Source organism: Panthera onca, chromosome A2 (assembly GCF_046562875.1).
Source record: "Panthera onca isolate mPanOnc1 chromosome A2, mPanOnc1 haplotype 2, whole genome shotgun sequence".
Classification (NCBI taxonomy): domain Eukaryota; kingdom Metazoa; phylum Chordata; class Mammalia; order Carnivora; family Felidae; genus Panthera; species Panthera onca.
In genome coordinates, this window is record NC_138340.1 from 56,601,354 (window position 1) to 56,614,534 (window position 13,181).

General features: G+C 55.7%; 1 protein-coding gene across 14 annotated transcripts in view; it reads left to right on the plus strand.

Moving 5' to 3' along the window:
• IQSEC1 (IQ motif and Sec7 domain ArfGEF 1) overlaps positions 1–13,181 on the plus strand; it is a 423,845-nt gene that overhangs the window by 361,652 nt on the left and 49,012 nt on the right. The window contains exon 2 of one of the 14 annotated variants that reach the window (XM_078442701.2): positions 3,287–3,528. The exons of the other annotated variants lie outside the window; for them this stretch is intronic. Coding sequence (XP_078298827.2) covers positions 3,518–3,528 — 11 coding nt within the window. The 5' untranslated portion in view covers positions 3,287–3,517. The remainder of the gene's footprint in view (positions 1–3,286; positions 3,529–13,181) is intronic. 14 annotated transcript variants of the gene reach the window in all.

Genomic DNA, 13,181 nt, shown 5'->3' on the forward strand with positions numbered 1-13,181 from the left:
TCTCAACATGGTCTGATCTCACCGATCTTCCCCATACTCTCTGTGGGTGCTTCTGGAGCCAGGAGGGCATTGTTCCAAATACAGAGACAGGCAGAGGAGGCGGCCGAGGGTGGGCAGAGCTGAGCTTCCAACCCCAGGAGACCACCTGAGAGTCCAGTTTGAGAATAGACACCAGGTTATCACAGGGCTTTTCTTTTCTTTTCTTTTCTTTTTTTTTAATGTTTATTTATTTTTGAGACAGTGAGAGACAGAGCATGAACGGGGGAGGGACAGAGAGAGAGAGGGAGACACAGAATCTGAAGCAGGCTCCAGGCTCCGAGCTGTCAGCACAGAGCCAGACACAGGGCTCGAATCCACGGACCGTGGGATCATGACCTGAGCTGAAGTCGGACGCTTAACCAACTGAGCCCCCCAGGTGCCCCATCAGAGGGCTTTTCAAATGATATCTTGACCATATGGAACTGAGAAATGAGGGCATCTGGGAAATTGAGGCTTGGTGGCTATGATGGCCACGTGGTTTTGGATCAGAACCAGTGTGGTGGCATTACATCGGTAAGGTCTTGTAAAAGTTAAATACAGGATGCAGCCGAGCGGAAGGCCCTGACATTCCCACTAGCCGTGCAGAGCTGTGGGAAGTCTTGGATCCTGCCCCTCGGGACCTGGTGTTCTAAATCAGGTTCCCTGGGAATGGCTGAGCCCGGGTCCGCAGATCAGACTGCTGCTCTTTGAGATGGGTCCTCTGTGAGCATGGCAGCAGGCAAGAAGGTGACCAATGGGGGAGGAGCAGGCCGAGTATGGTGAGCAATAGGGAGCTGTGAGGACTAGGGCAGAGGAACAGCATGCCCCATCTGGGTGTGGCTACCCTTGCTCTGTCTGTCATCAGGCAGGACCGTGGGCCCAGTATGGCCAGATCCTCAACCATTTCTCTCCCCAAGAAAAGTCAGAAGCCTGGATTTGCATTTAAAGGAGAAAAAATACCTTCTAGATGTCAAGTGTGGTGATTTATTATAGCTTTGGAGGGTTTTTTGTTTGTTTCTTTTTTAAATACTCTTTAGGCCCAGGGCTGCTGACCTGGAGCTCTGTGTTGAGACCCCGTGAGCCATGAGCAGAGAGACCCTCTGGCTTTCAGGGAGCTCTGTGAGGTCTACAGTGTCTGTATGGGGGAGGGGGGGCATCAGGCCTCCCACCCAGCTTTGCCCCGGGGGCAAGGCTCAGGGTCCCGGATGGGCCTCACCCTGCCTTGGCCTGGCCCAGATAGCACTGGGGAGAATAAAGGGCTTTTTCACAGACTCTCTGTGGAAAGGCTGCCCATCCTGGGCTTGACTGCAGGACTGGTGTTGAAGCCTGATTATCCCCCTGGTTTAGGCCTATCCCCAGCTTAATGCTCCGGACTCCAGGATGTAGGGTGAGATCCCAGGCAGGTTGAAAACCAACTGCTCTGGGACTAATGGCGATGCCACTAGGACTGGCCCCTCACCGAGCAGAGGCCCTGGCTGGACTTGACTGCAGGGTGTTTGCGTCGCCCCGGGCGCCTGCCCTCATGCAGAGTTTCATGGCTGCCCTCTGCCAGCTGGCTTTCAGCCTAAGTAAAAGCACACGTTCACCAACTTGTGGAGTGAGACTCTGTTTCTGCTTCCTGTCTGAGGCCCCGCCAGAGCCAGCCTGGCCTCACAGCCTTCCCAGGATTGTGGGAGATGGGCACAGGGCAGAGGTAGGCCCAGGGGAACTGAGCCAGGGGTCCCCAAGGGGTGGGACCGCATGAGGCCCCTGTCCCCCTGTGACTCAGGGCGTGGAGAGCAGTGTTCTGGGTGCAGACCACATATCTGTATCTCGGAGAAACATTCTGCAACCGTTTAATATTTCGGAGGCCCAGCTGCAGGGTGAGGGAGTGAGCCCCGTCTCGGCTGTGCAGTGTGTCAGTGACCCAGCTAAGCCTCGCTCCCCTCCAGGCCTCGGTGCCCCTGCTTGCAAACCAGAGAGGAGTGAGCCCTGCCCCAGGTTCACAGGGAGTGAACAAGGGGGCCCAGCTGAAATGCCAGGGGACAGTGTGATAAGGGGATGCCGCCCGAGGGTCTTAGAAGGAAATGAGAGGGGTTTGGTCCCGCGGCTCTTGGTCCAGGGGAGAAGGTCAGACGAGGTGCGGTTGTGGGAGGGTGCACCTGGCATAGAGCTCTCTGTGTTTGTTGAATGGACAGATGAGTGATGCTGCCTTCCAGGTTCTTGTGGGCTCCTTAGTCACCAGTAGCATCCATCACTCATCCATCCATCCATCCACAAATACTAACTGAGCACCTGCTTGTGCTAAGCCCTGTTCACAGCACTGGGGATGCCTGATCCAGAAACAGAAGCAGCACAGGCAGCCACACCTCCACCCTTCTGGAGTCAGCTTTCTCACAGCAAGAGACAGACTTACAGAACAAATGAATGGAAAAAAGATAGTGAGGGGTGTGCTATGAAGAGACCCAAGAGCTCGACATGACCGAGACAGTGGAGGTGGCACTTGTAGATCTAGAACCCCTTTTCCTTCCCTCCTGCCTGGGTGACCCCTTCCCCCCACACACACATTTGCCATGCTCTGAGCTCCATGGGACCCCCTGGGCAGGCACCACGCACCATGCGGGGCCTCCCCTGGCCTTGCATCGGGCTCAGTGTTTATGCACAGCCAAGACCCTCATCCCGATGGGAGCCCCCAGGATCATAAACATTCAAGGGATATCTGATCGCAGGTTCCAAGGGCTGCCCTCCTGCCCGTCCCTGTCTCCAGGACCCTGAATTCCCATCTCCAAAGCCCGTTCTGGTCCTCCGGGTTATTTTAATGGGACTGACTCACAAGCAGAGGACTGGGACAGTCCAGCCCATCTCTAGCAGGCTGGAGACAGATGTTCTTTATGTTTAGGAGTGAGGCCTGGGCTGGGGAGACTGGAGCCACCACTTCCCCAGGGCCAGAAAGATGACCTTGGAAAACATGTTGACAGGACAGGGTGAGGGCCTGGCTGCATGCGCTGGCTTCACAGGACAGCAGACTTTTTTCTTCCCTCTGGCTGTGCGCTGACGAGAACAAGCCCCAACTGAGGAAGGCGCTGCCGAGGCCCCTCCTGGATAATTCCCTCTAATTAGGCAGGGCATTGGCTGTCTGCAGGGCTCCTTGCCAGGGCGCCATTCACCTGACTCCATCACATTGCCTCGAAGTGGTGGCCTTCCCCCCACCCCAGGCAAGTGGGAAATCGAGGCTCAGGGAAGCTGGGGTTGGAGATTCTCCCTGTCACTCATGTTGTCACCACATTAGGATGGAGGCAGACCTTGCAGAGCTGTGCAGGGCGCTCAGGACCAGAGGGCAAGGAGCAAGAGCTGGCTGCCACCGCCACGCCCCCGCCAGCTTGGACGTCCTGCCAAACGGCCCCTTCCCTGCTATGCTCGAGAGGTCCGAGAAGACCCCACCATTCCTAAGCGCTGCCTACATATCCCTGTGGCGCCTGCCCATCCCCCCGGGAGCTGCTGACAAGCAGGGAAATGCTGGATGCTGGTTCAGTAAGCATAGCTCTAAAAATAGCCTCTGCTTTGAGAAGCTTATTGTTCAGAGCTGTATATTTTTATATGTATACAGAAAGTTACTCCTGGAGGTCTCGGTGCCGGGTAATTAGAGATAATGCTATAGCCTGGGAGGTACATCTGGGCCAGACCTTGTCTCGGCCTCGGCAGGGCAGGCCTCAGGGTAGGGAGTCAGCAGGCCGGGGCTTGGTTGTGGCTCTCTTCCCTGAGATAAGGGGGCAGTCAGCAGAGAGGCAGCTGGGCACCCATGTAGGGTTGCTCTAGAAGCAGCTGTTGTGGGCTCAGGGTCCACCTGAGAGGTCTGTGGGCCCACTTCCTGCAGTGGGGCACAGGCTTGGAGTGAACCCCCCATTTTCTCTTGGTTGAGACCTCGGGCCAAGGTCTCTTGGTTGAGACCTGAAGCTGGCCCTGCCTTAGCCCCAGCCTGCTGGTGGGAGGGGTCAGGCCCCCTCAGCAGCCCTCTGACCCCCCTGCCTGCCCCTCAGGGAGCAGGGAGACCCCCAGAGGAAGGGCCCTACCTGGCTGCATCCCCCCCTGCCAGCTCAAATCTCAGGGCCCCAGCCCATGCCCAGTGCCCTTTCCTCCTGGGCCTTCCCAGGGCCCCCCTCTCCTCCTGGGCCCAGGTCTGTCCCAGCTTTACAACCAGTCTTCCTTGCAGCCCCCAGCCCCCTTCAGCTGCCACCCATCTCCACCGTCTCCTGAGCCACCATCCTCAAAAGCTTCTGCACCAGCTCCTCCCTTTACCCCGCCACAGCCCGACTTCCGATCCCCGCCCTGTGCCACCCTTGCGTTGCCGTGTCCCTGCTCTCTGCTGCCTCAACTTTTGGTGACTCTGGCCCCGCCAACTTGGATTCAGGACCCTGAGGACTCCTGTCCTTCCTCCCACTCCTCCCACAGGTGTCTCCCAGCTTCTCACCACCCCCCACATAGCTCCTCACCACCTGGTGTAGACAGTGCTGTCCCCCAGGCACTGCCACCTCCCCTCTCCATCTTTCCCCTGCTCACTCAGCCTTGCCCTGGTCCCGGGGTCAAGTCCGGACTCCTTAACAAGCCTCACAAGGCCCTGCAAGGTCTGGTCCTGCCCGCCCCTCTGTATATGCCAGACTGAACTTCTCTGTCCCGTCCCTCATGTGCGCTGTGAATACCCACCTCTGTCCACTCAGCCTTCACCCCTCACTGCCGCGTGGCGTTCCTCCGCGGGTCCTGGCTGATGCCACATGCCTCCTAGGAAGATTTTCCACCTCTGGCACCAGGGCACGGGCTCTGCTCACCATCCTACAGTGCCTGACGCTTCCTCCATTACTGTTCCTAACACAAGCCGTCATTATTAATTAATTGCATCCCCCAGTGTGCCCATGAGGACAGGGCTGTGTCTATCTGTTCACGGCCATGCTCACAGTGCCTGGCAGGGGTCTGTCACCTAGCTGGCATTCAGGACATGTTCGCTGAATGAAGCGACAGAGTGACCGAGTTGTGTTTTAACAGAGTCCAGTTCCCCATCCTAGCAGGGAAGCCCCAGCTCTTGGGGTCCTATCCTCACATATAGTGGTGTGATGGTGCTGGTTCAGTGCTATAGAAGGAAATGGAGCAGGGAAGAATAAGGGAGGGCGGGGGAAGGGTATGGTTTTTAAATGAGGTGAGCTGAAGGAGATGAGGGAGTGAACCAGGAAGACATCTGAGAAAAGAGACACCAGGCAAAGGGAACGGCATGTACAAATGTCCTGAGGTAGGAGTGTGCCGGGAATGTAGAGTAACAGGAGGACAGTGGGGGCTGTGGCGGGGTGGCCAAGGGGGCATGGAGGAGGGGTAGCAGGAAGAATGTTTGGGCCTTGCAGTCTTCTGGGTCCGTCTGAGGACTTGGCCTCCGTGAGCCAATGAGGTGGGATCAGAGGAGGGACCTGGTCAGAGTTGTGTTTTAATAGGATCCCAGCTTCTGTATGTAGAAGGGTGTGTAGTAAGAGGCCAGGAGAGCCCATCAGAGAGGCTGTGGCAGCAATGCAGGGAACAGGTGACAGCAGCTCACCGGGCTGGGGGCAGGGGGGCAGGCCCACTGGTCGGGTGCGGCCTCAGTTTTGAAGGTGGAGCAACCACATCTGCTGGCGGGTGGGCAGTAGGGTGTGAGGAAGAGAGAGTTGCCAGGAGTTGCTCTGATTTTGGGCCTGAGTGGCTGAAAGGATGGAGTCGCTCTCGCCGAGGGGCCGGGAAAGTGCGTGGGCTCCTGGTGAGCCTGCCTGCCTGTCTTCGAGAGGTCCGCCAGTCATCGAAGGGGGGTGGTGCTGGGCAGTTAGATGTTGTGACTACTGTATATCCTCACTAAAGCAGATTTGGGAACCGGTTAAAGCAGGAACCTTCCTGACTGCCCCTGACCCCCAGCAAGCCCTTTTGGGGTCTCTGCTGGACTGTCCAGACAGCTCATCACCTCCCTTGCTCTTGGTTAACCAGCCAGAAGTCATGTTGAGCGTGTGTGCCTCATGTGGATTCACACCCTAAGTCTTTTCACACCTTCCTGCAAGGGCACCAGCCTCCCCGGGCCCCTCCATGCCAGGCTGTGGCAGTGCCTGGAGGCTGGGAGCACAGGGCTCAACATCTGTGCCTGCACGAGTGCCTCCCCTGGGCCCTCCTCAGATCGCCGCTGGCTGTACACACTAGAAGCACACCCCGTCCTGCTCACCACTCCTCCTGAGGCTCTTTCTTTCTGGGTCCCGTTCATCCTGACCCTGCCCCCCAGCGGAGACGCCCAGCATTGCCAGGACTTGGTTTAGGTGGTCCCCAGCTCCTTCTCCCAGGAGGGACAAAGCTTTGGGACATTGGCTGGGTGTTCATAAGTCACTTTGGTCACCAGCCAGACACCTGTCTTCCCAAGAACACTTATCATGGGTTTAGGCGTCTGTGGGGGTGCTGCCTTTCCACCACCTCCTCTCCCCACCCTGACCAGGGAAGACGTTGTGGATGGCCTGCTTAAGAATGGCCTCCCCAGTTTCCGTGGGGAGGTCTTCTCTGTCCCTTTCTTGCTGGGCACACCAGCTGTGCGTTCCTGTATGCTCTCAGTCTTCCCTTGAAATCCACCCCTCTGTGTCCTTGTACTCTGCTCCTTGCAGCCAGGCCAGCCCTTGGGGGCTGCCTCCCTGGCCCCGGGGGACTTTTCACCGAGTGGGAAAGACTGGGAGCATGTCGCACAGCTGAGTCTAGGCTTTGCTCCTGAACTCTGCAATCTTGGGCAAGCCATCAATCCTTTCTGAGTCTCCTTGATGGGATTAAATACGTGGACGCTGTTTCCTGAGGCAGCCCCTTCCCCAAGAGCTGAACTGCTAAAAACCTCTACATCCCCAGAGCTACCAGGCTGCCTTCACTCTACTTCTGGTGTGACTGACCTGCCTGCTCCCGTTGCCCCAGGATGGCCCTGCAGAGACCTGGGAGTTGTAGATGGTCCCAAGGCTGCCTTTCTGCAGCTGAGCCCTCCCCGTTCTTTCTCAGAGGACATGGCCACCTTTTCCTTCCCACCCTCACCTCCCCGGATCCTGCCCTAGTTAATCTGCATCCCTCCCCCAGGACCTGGAGCAGAGCAAAACCATCCCCTCCTGAGTGATAAACCTCAGTTAATATGGCCTGGGCAGCAAAGAGCTGTAGAAGCCCCACGGCAGAATGTGTGAGGGCTGGGAATTAGTTGTTCCTGCCCTGGCCTAGACTCCCTTTTTGGAAATCAGAAACCCTGAAAGCAGAGCACTGGGAGGCCACAAGGCCTGGAGGCACGAGGGGCATATGTATTTCAGGAGGCTGTTTTGCTCTGGCCCGTGCAGACTGCCAGCAGTCAGTCTGGGCTGAGGCTCCTGGCATGGACATTTAACCACAGGCAGGCTTTAGAGTGCTGCTTCCTCCAGCATGGGCCAAGCCCACTCTGAAGCGGGTGGCTTTGCCATCTTACGTGACCAGACCTGGCCACACACAGCCCAGGCTTATTTATCTCGTGACCGTGCACAACCCCAAGCCCCCCAGGCGCTGGACCCCAGCTCTACCTCGGCATGTCAATGGCATGCTTTTTCCTCTGGACAGCTGGGTGGCTGAGACACCTGCTTGGGGTCAAGTCCGAGCCCTGCTCTTCCCTACATGGGTAGCTTTGGCCTAGTGACTCGACTCCACCAAGCCCCAAGCCCACATACAGAAGGCACGGCTCCCTCCTGGCTCCCCGCGATGGTAGTTGGGTTACAGGCCATGTAGTTTAAACACTTAACACGGCACCTGTATGCAGCAGGCTTTACAGAGGAGAGTTACCACTACATGACCCAAACCTGTGTGTGTGATTAAGGGGTCATGTGAACACAGTGGGTAAGTGTGCAGACTCAAACCAGACTGCGTGGGTTCTGAGTTCACCCACTCGCTGTATGACCTTCGGGTTGAGCTTAAACTCCTCTCCATACCTGTAAAGTGGTTTCGAGGACTGAGTCACATTTAATGCTTAGAGCACTGCTAACTATATAGACATTAACTGTTCCTACGATCGGCGTCCTTACGTTGGGGTGAATAGCCAGCCTGCTAACAGAGGGTCCCGTCTTCACCCATGCCCCCTTGCTTCTGCCTGGAGCCTCCTCTAACATTTTTCTTGAGAAAAGTCATTCGTGACTTCAAAGGCCATAATTAGAGACATCCGTGGCCCGAGTGGCTGAGGGCCCTCCCGCCCCGGCCCTGACTCACTCCCCAGCTAGAGTCAGGACGTGGCGTCTGAGCCACGGAGCCCGGGTCCCTTTCTGGGACTGTCCCGCCCTCCCTAGGGCCTCGTCACCAATGACTCCAGCCCATGGCTGGAGGCGGCTGTCTGCACAGAGAGAGGCCCTGTAGCGGGCAGAGGCGGGTCCCCTGGCTCACACGCTGGGCCTGTCTGCCCCCCACCTCTAGCTGCCGGGATGTGTAGGTTGGGCCCTATCAGTCAAAGAATAACCAGAGACAGCATTTAGAAAATGCCTTTTATGAAGCGAGCAGTCTTTTAAGGACTTCATATGTGTTGACTCTGTTAAGCCTCATAGCAGGCGTGTGTAGTCAGGACTCTGCCCCCATTTTACAGCAAAGGAAACTGAGGCATGGAAGTATTCTTGCCCGTGGTTACTCAGCTGGTAAGCAGTAGAAGCAGAATTCCAACCCAGAAATCTGGCTCGGAGGCTGCAGCAGGGAGGCCATCCAGCCCCCTTGCTTGGCAGGAAGGCACAGGGATGTTACACTTTTCAAAATGTGTTTTCAGTTCTTATGTGCTTTTCATCATCCTAGGGCGGTCGGAAACTCTAGACGCTGTTCTGTAGCGATCCAGCCATTTCCCCACATAAATATCATACACACCAGCCTCTGGCAGAGGAAGGCACATTTGGAAGACTGGAGAAGGGGAGGAGGAGGTTGGGGTCACTGTCTCGGGATTCAGGGCTCTGAGTCCCTAGGCCACAGGGGCCAGAAGGGACACATCCGTGTGCAGCTCCAGCTATCAGCTGGCTAGCTGTGCTGGGCCAGCTCACCTCTGGAGCCCCATTGTGCCCATGTGGAGCTTTGTCTCGGAAAGGAGCCCGTGTCGGGTCCCAGTCTTTGCTGGAGGCCAGGACTTCTAGGGACCAATCCCTCATGGAATGGGACTCCCGGTGGGGTGGGGTCCACCCCTCACATTCTCTCTTTCTCCAGGTAATCTACACCATGACAGAGTGTGGGAATGGGGGGTTTCACTAGCTGGGGGTAGCCTCGTGCGGGAAGTGGGATTTGAGTTGGACCAGAGTGTGGCCCCTCAGAGGCAGAAGAATGCAAGTGAAGGGCAGCGGGGATGCATGGGGTGAGGGGTGCAGATTCAGACAGTCCATAGCAGATTCTAGCCGGTAGAGGAGTTCTTTTGCTAGATCCCTGACAGGTATCTGACCTGCAGCTTGCACATCTCCTATGACAGAGAGCTCATCACTTCCTAAGCAGCGCTAACCACATGAGCACATACTTTCTCAGGGAGGACAACCTCGGCCGTAGTTCTGTCTGCAAACATCTGTTCCATCCTTCTCTTGTCAGCCTGTCAGAGGCTTAATGCTAGGCATCTTCCCTCCCCTCTGGCTGCTTTTCTCCTGCCAACCAGTCCCAGCTCTTTGTGAGAGGTGGTTTCTAGACCTGGAGTTTTATTCCTGGCATACTGTAATTTGGGGTTGGCAAATAGAGTTTTGCCACGAGCCAGCTGGGGTCAGGCATGAGGAGATCTGCAGGAGGGAATCTGTGATCAATTAGCAATGTCTGCCACAGACAAACGAGGAGAAGCAAGCGGTTTGTGCCCAGACGCGGTCCTCTGCTGTGATCTGACACCTGTAGTGGACAGCCAGGCTGCTTTTGCTTCTGGCTTTATATTCATGTTAGCGACTGGCTTCCCAGCTGTGTCACTGCATCAGCTCATGTTAAGCTCATGGTCAGCCAGACAAACCTTGTCTTTTTTCATAAGAACAGCCATCAAACCAGAATCTTCCCCAGAGCTTGACATTGTTTCCATTATATGGATATATAAGTAATTTAAATCAATCCCTTGTTGACGGGCATTTAGATTATTTCCAAACTTTTATAATTAGAAACAACACTGCAGTGAAATTCCTTGCATTTACCGCTTTGCAGATTCGCTCATTTCCTTAGCGTGAATCTCTAGGAGAGGGATTACCAGACCAGGAGCACCTTCTGAGAGTGCTGGGCAGCAGCCTCCTAACTGTCATAGAATGTTCCAGAAATTCTAAACTGCCAGGGACTGTCAGCCACTTGGAACAGGTGCCAGCCCCACTCCTTGATTTGCATATGACCCAGGTGTCTAGGAGAGATCCCGGATGCCATTGTGCAGTTGAGGACCCACTCCAGGGTGTTCAGGCCTGGCTGATGGACGCAGGTTGTAGCAGAAGCTTCCCAAAGGCAGCTGACCCGGGTGGTGAGATGTTGTGCTCTGGTGCAGAAATCACCGTGGCAAAGAAATGGTGTGCAGGGTGGGCTGCTGGTGCAGGAGGCAGGGGAGGGAAGAGGGGGTTGGGGCAGCAGAGGATGGAGGCCAGGGGCTGGGCCTGATGGTTCCCTGACCCCCAAATCCCTGCTATGTCAAGCGTGGCCGTCATATAAAGCAAAGGTCTCCGTCCCTAGGGCAACCTGCTGTGGGAAGGGAGAGGATGACTGTTCTGTTCACACTGGACAACCCTCCTCCTCCCCCAGGAAGGAACTGGGGGCAGAGCTGAGTACTAACCAGAACCGAGGGGCCCGTGAGTTTCAGGGCGTTGCTATAAGTAAAGTAGCTTTACGGGTTCCGTCAGAGGATGTTCAAGTGGAATTTGATAGCTGTTTCCATCTAGTACTCTGAAAAACTTAATACCAACTTAGATGTTCTGAGAGTGGCTATTGGCCATACTCGTCACCATGGGGCATTTTCACTTGAAAAAAAGTTACCTTTCTGTTCACCAGCTGTTTGGCTCAGATTAAGAAAGGAGTCTCTTTTCGTGTCAAATAGCGTGTGGCTTCTGATCGTCCTCGGGCTCAGGGTGGGTTGTTGCGCTGCATACGTACTTTCACGCAGTGCTCACTTATGTATCAGAGGACTTTGTCGGTGGTGGGGCCATGCTGGTTGCGGTAGGATGGCCTGGCCAATTCTTTTCTTACCAGGATGGTCTGGGGTTGTTTTTGATTTTGGTGCCGTGGAAGCATTGCCACATTGCACGAGTCGAGAGGATACCATTCAGGTAGATTCAGCAGGACTGGGTGACAGATTGAGTGGGACGGGGGTGGGGGCTGGCTGTGGGGAAGGGCCTGACGTGATGACGACACCCAGGACCCTGACTCGTGTCACTGTGTGACGGTGGAGAAAGAGCATGAGTTTGGTTTGGGGCACCCACGATGTCTGGCAGGAATGATGTGAGAAACTATGTTCCGGGACCTGGCTCCCAGCAGGCCTGGGGAAATGCCTTCTCTCCTTTGGCAAGTATTTACTGAGCACTGTTACCTGGGCACGCAGGTTGGCATTTGGGGAACATCAGCAAGCAAAACAGACAAATTGCCCCCACTCTCTTACAGCTTATACACTGATGTCCAAGACAGACGACAAACCAAAAAACTAGATAAATGCATTATACAGTGTGTTTTGAAGTAATGATTGTCACCAAAGGAAAAAACAAAAGAGAAGAAAGGGACCAGTAATCTGGGGGTGGGAGTGGAGAGAGAGCTATGATTTTTAAATCTGGTGCTAGCAGAGATCTGGGGGAGAGTGTTCCAGGCAGAGAGAACAGCCAGTGCAAAGGCCCTGAGGCAGGAGGATGCCTGACCCCTTTGAGCAGAGAGGAAGTCCGTGAATCAGGAAGTCAGAATGAGCAAGGAGAGGAGCTAAGATGAGAGCAGCTGAGGTCAGGCCTTCAAGGACATTGCAAGGACAGCGTCTTCTAAGTGTAATGGGGATCAAGGGAAGCACTTGATCTTATGTTTTATCAGAGTCACTGTGGCAGCCATGGGGAGAAGAGAGGCAGGGGGACCACCGAGGAGGCTGTTGTGATAATCCAGGGAGCAGTGATGGTGGCCTGGACCATCTGCTGAGAAGGGAGCAGAGCCTGGGTGTGTACGGAAGGTAGGGCTGATGGGGGGGAGGCTGCAGCTGCCTCATGGTGAAGAGAAAGGCTGCGAGTGACCGTCAGACCCCTTCCCTTGGCTGTGAGGGGAGGCTTGGCCCTCTCTCCTGAGCATATTCTGGAACCTGCTGCCTTAAGACAGTGGGAGCCAGGTAATGCCCAGAGCAAGGATCCTGGGCTGGCATAGCCCCAGGAAGTGCCGCATCCCTGTCAGGTCACCACCCATAGACATCCTGCCCCTGCCCCCAGCCTTCGAGGCAGCCAGGCCCTTCCCCGGCTACTGAGCCACATACGGCCCTTGAGTCCAGAGGCTTGTCGCCTGCTTCTCTTTCCTCGGCCCCTTCTGCCCCAAACCACAGCCAACCGGGGAATGAAGACAGCCTCTCACATTCACAGACTCATCGCCACTGCTGCCAGTAAGAATGCCCCTTTGCCTGTTCACCGTTGCTTTGAGGCCCGGTGAGCAAGGCCCAGGGAAAGGGTTGAATCCCCCGCAGACACGAGAGGTGGCCACTGCCTTATCCTGGGGCGTGTCAAGGCTCACCCCTCCCTGACGGAGCCACCGTGAGGCACAGAAGGGCTTCCTGCTCTGGGGACCTGCAGAGAGCCTGCCCCTTCGGTCTCCCCGTGTTTTTGGAAACCCGGGGTTGTGAGACTCTTTTAAAACCTTATGAGCAGGGCCCCAGCTGCTTGTCCTCGAGGATGAGATTTTGTCTCCTGTCAGCCTCTTGCTCGGAAAAACAGACTCTGCCCCCGAATGAAGCATTTCCAGTAGGGGGGATGTATGTGTAGAAATAATTCCTTGCAAGGCGCTCGGAGGCTGCACGAAAAGGGCAAGGCAGGAAGGCGTGTGGGGGCCAGAGCAAAGGCAGGCGCTCTGGCTCATCTGTCCGTGGATAGGCTTGCTCGACTGTAAGCTGGGGATCGACCACCTACGAGTCTAATAGGGGGATTCCTTCTCTCTTCCATGCAACTATTGATCAAGGCACCGAGTATTTATTGTGAGGCACTGTTCAAAGCTATGTCAATAGAATAGGGGAATTTTAACTT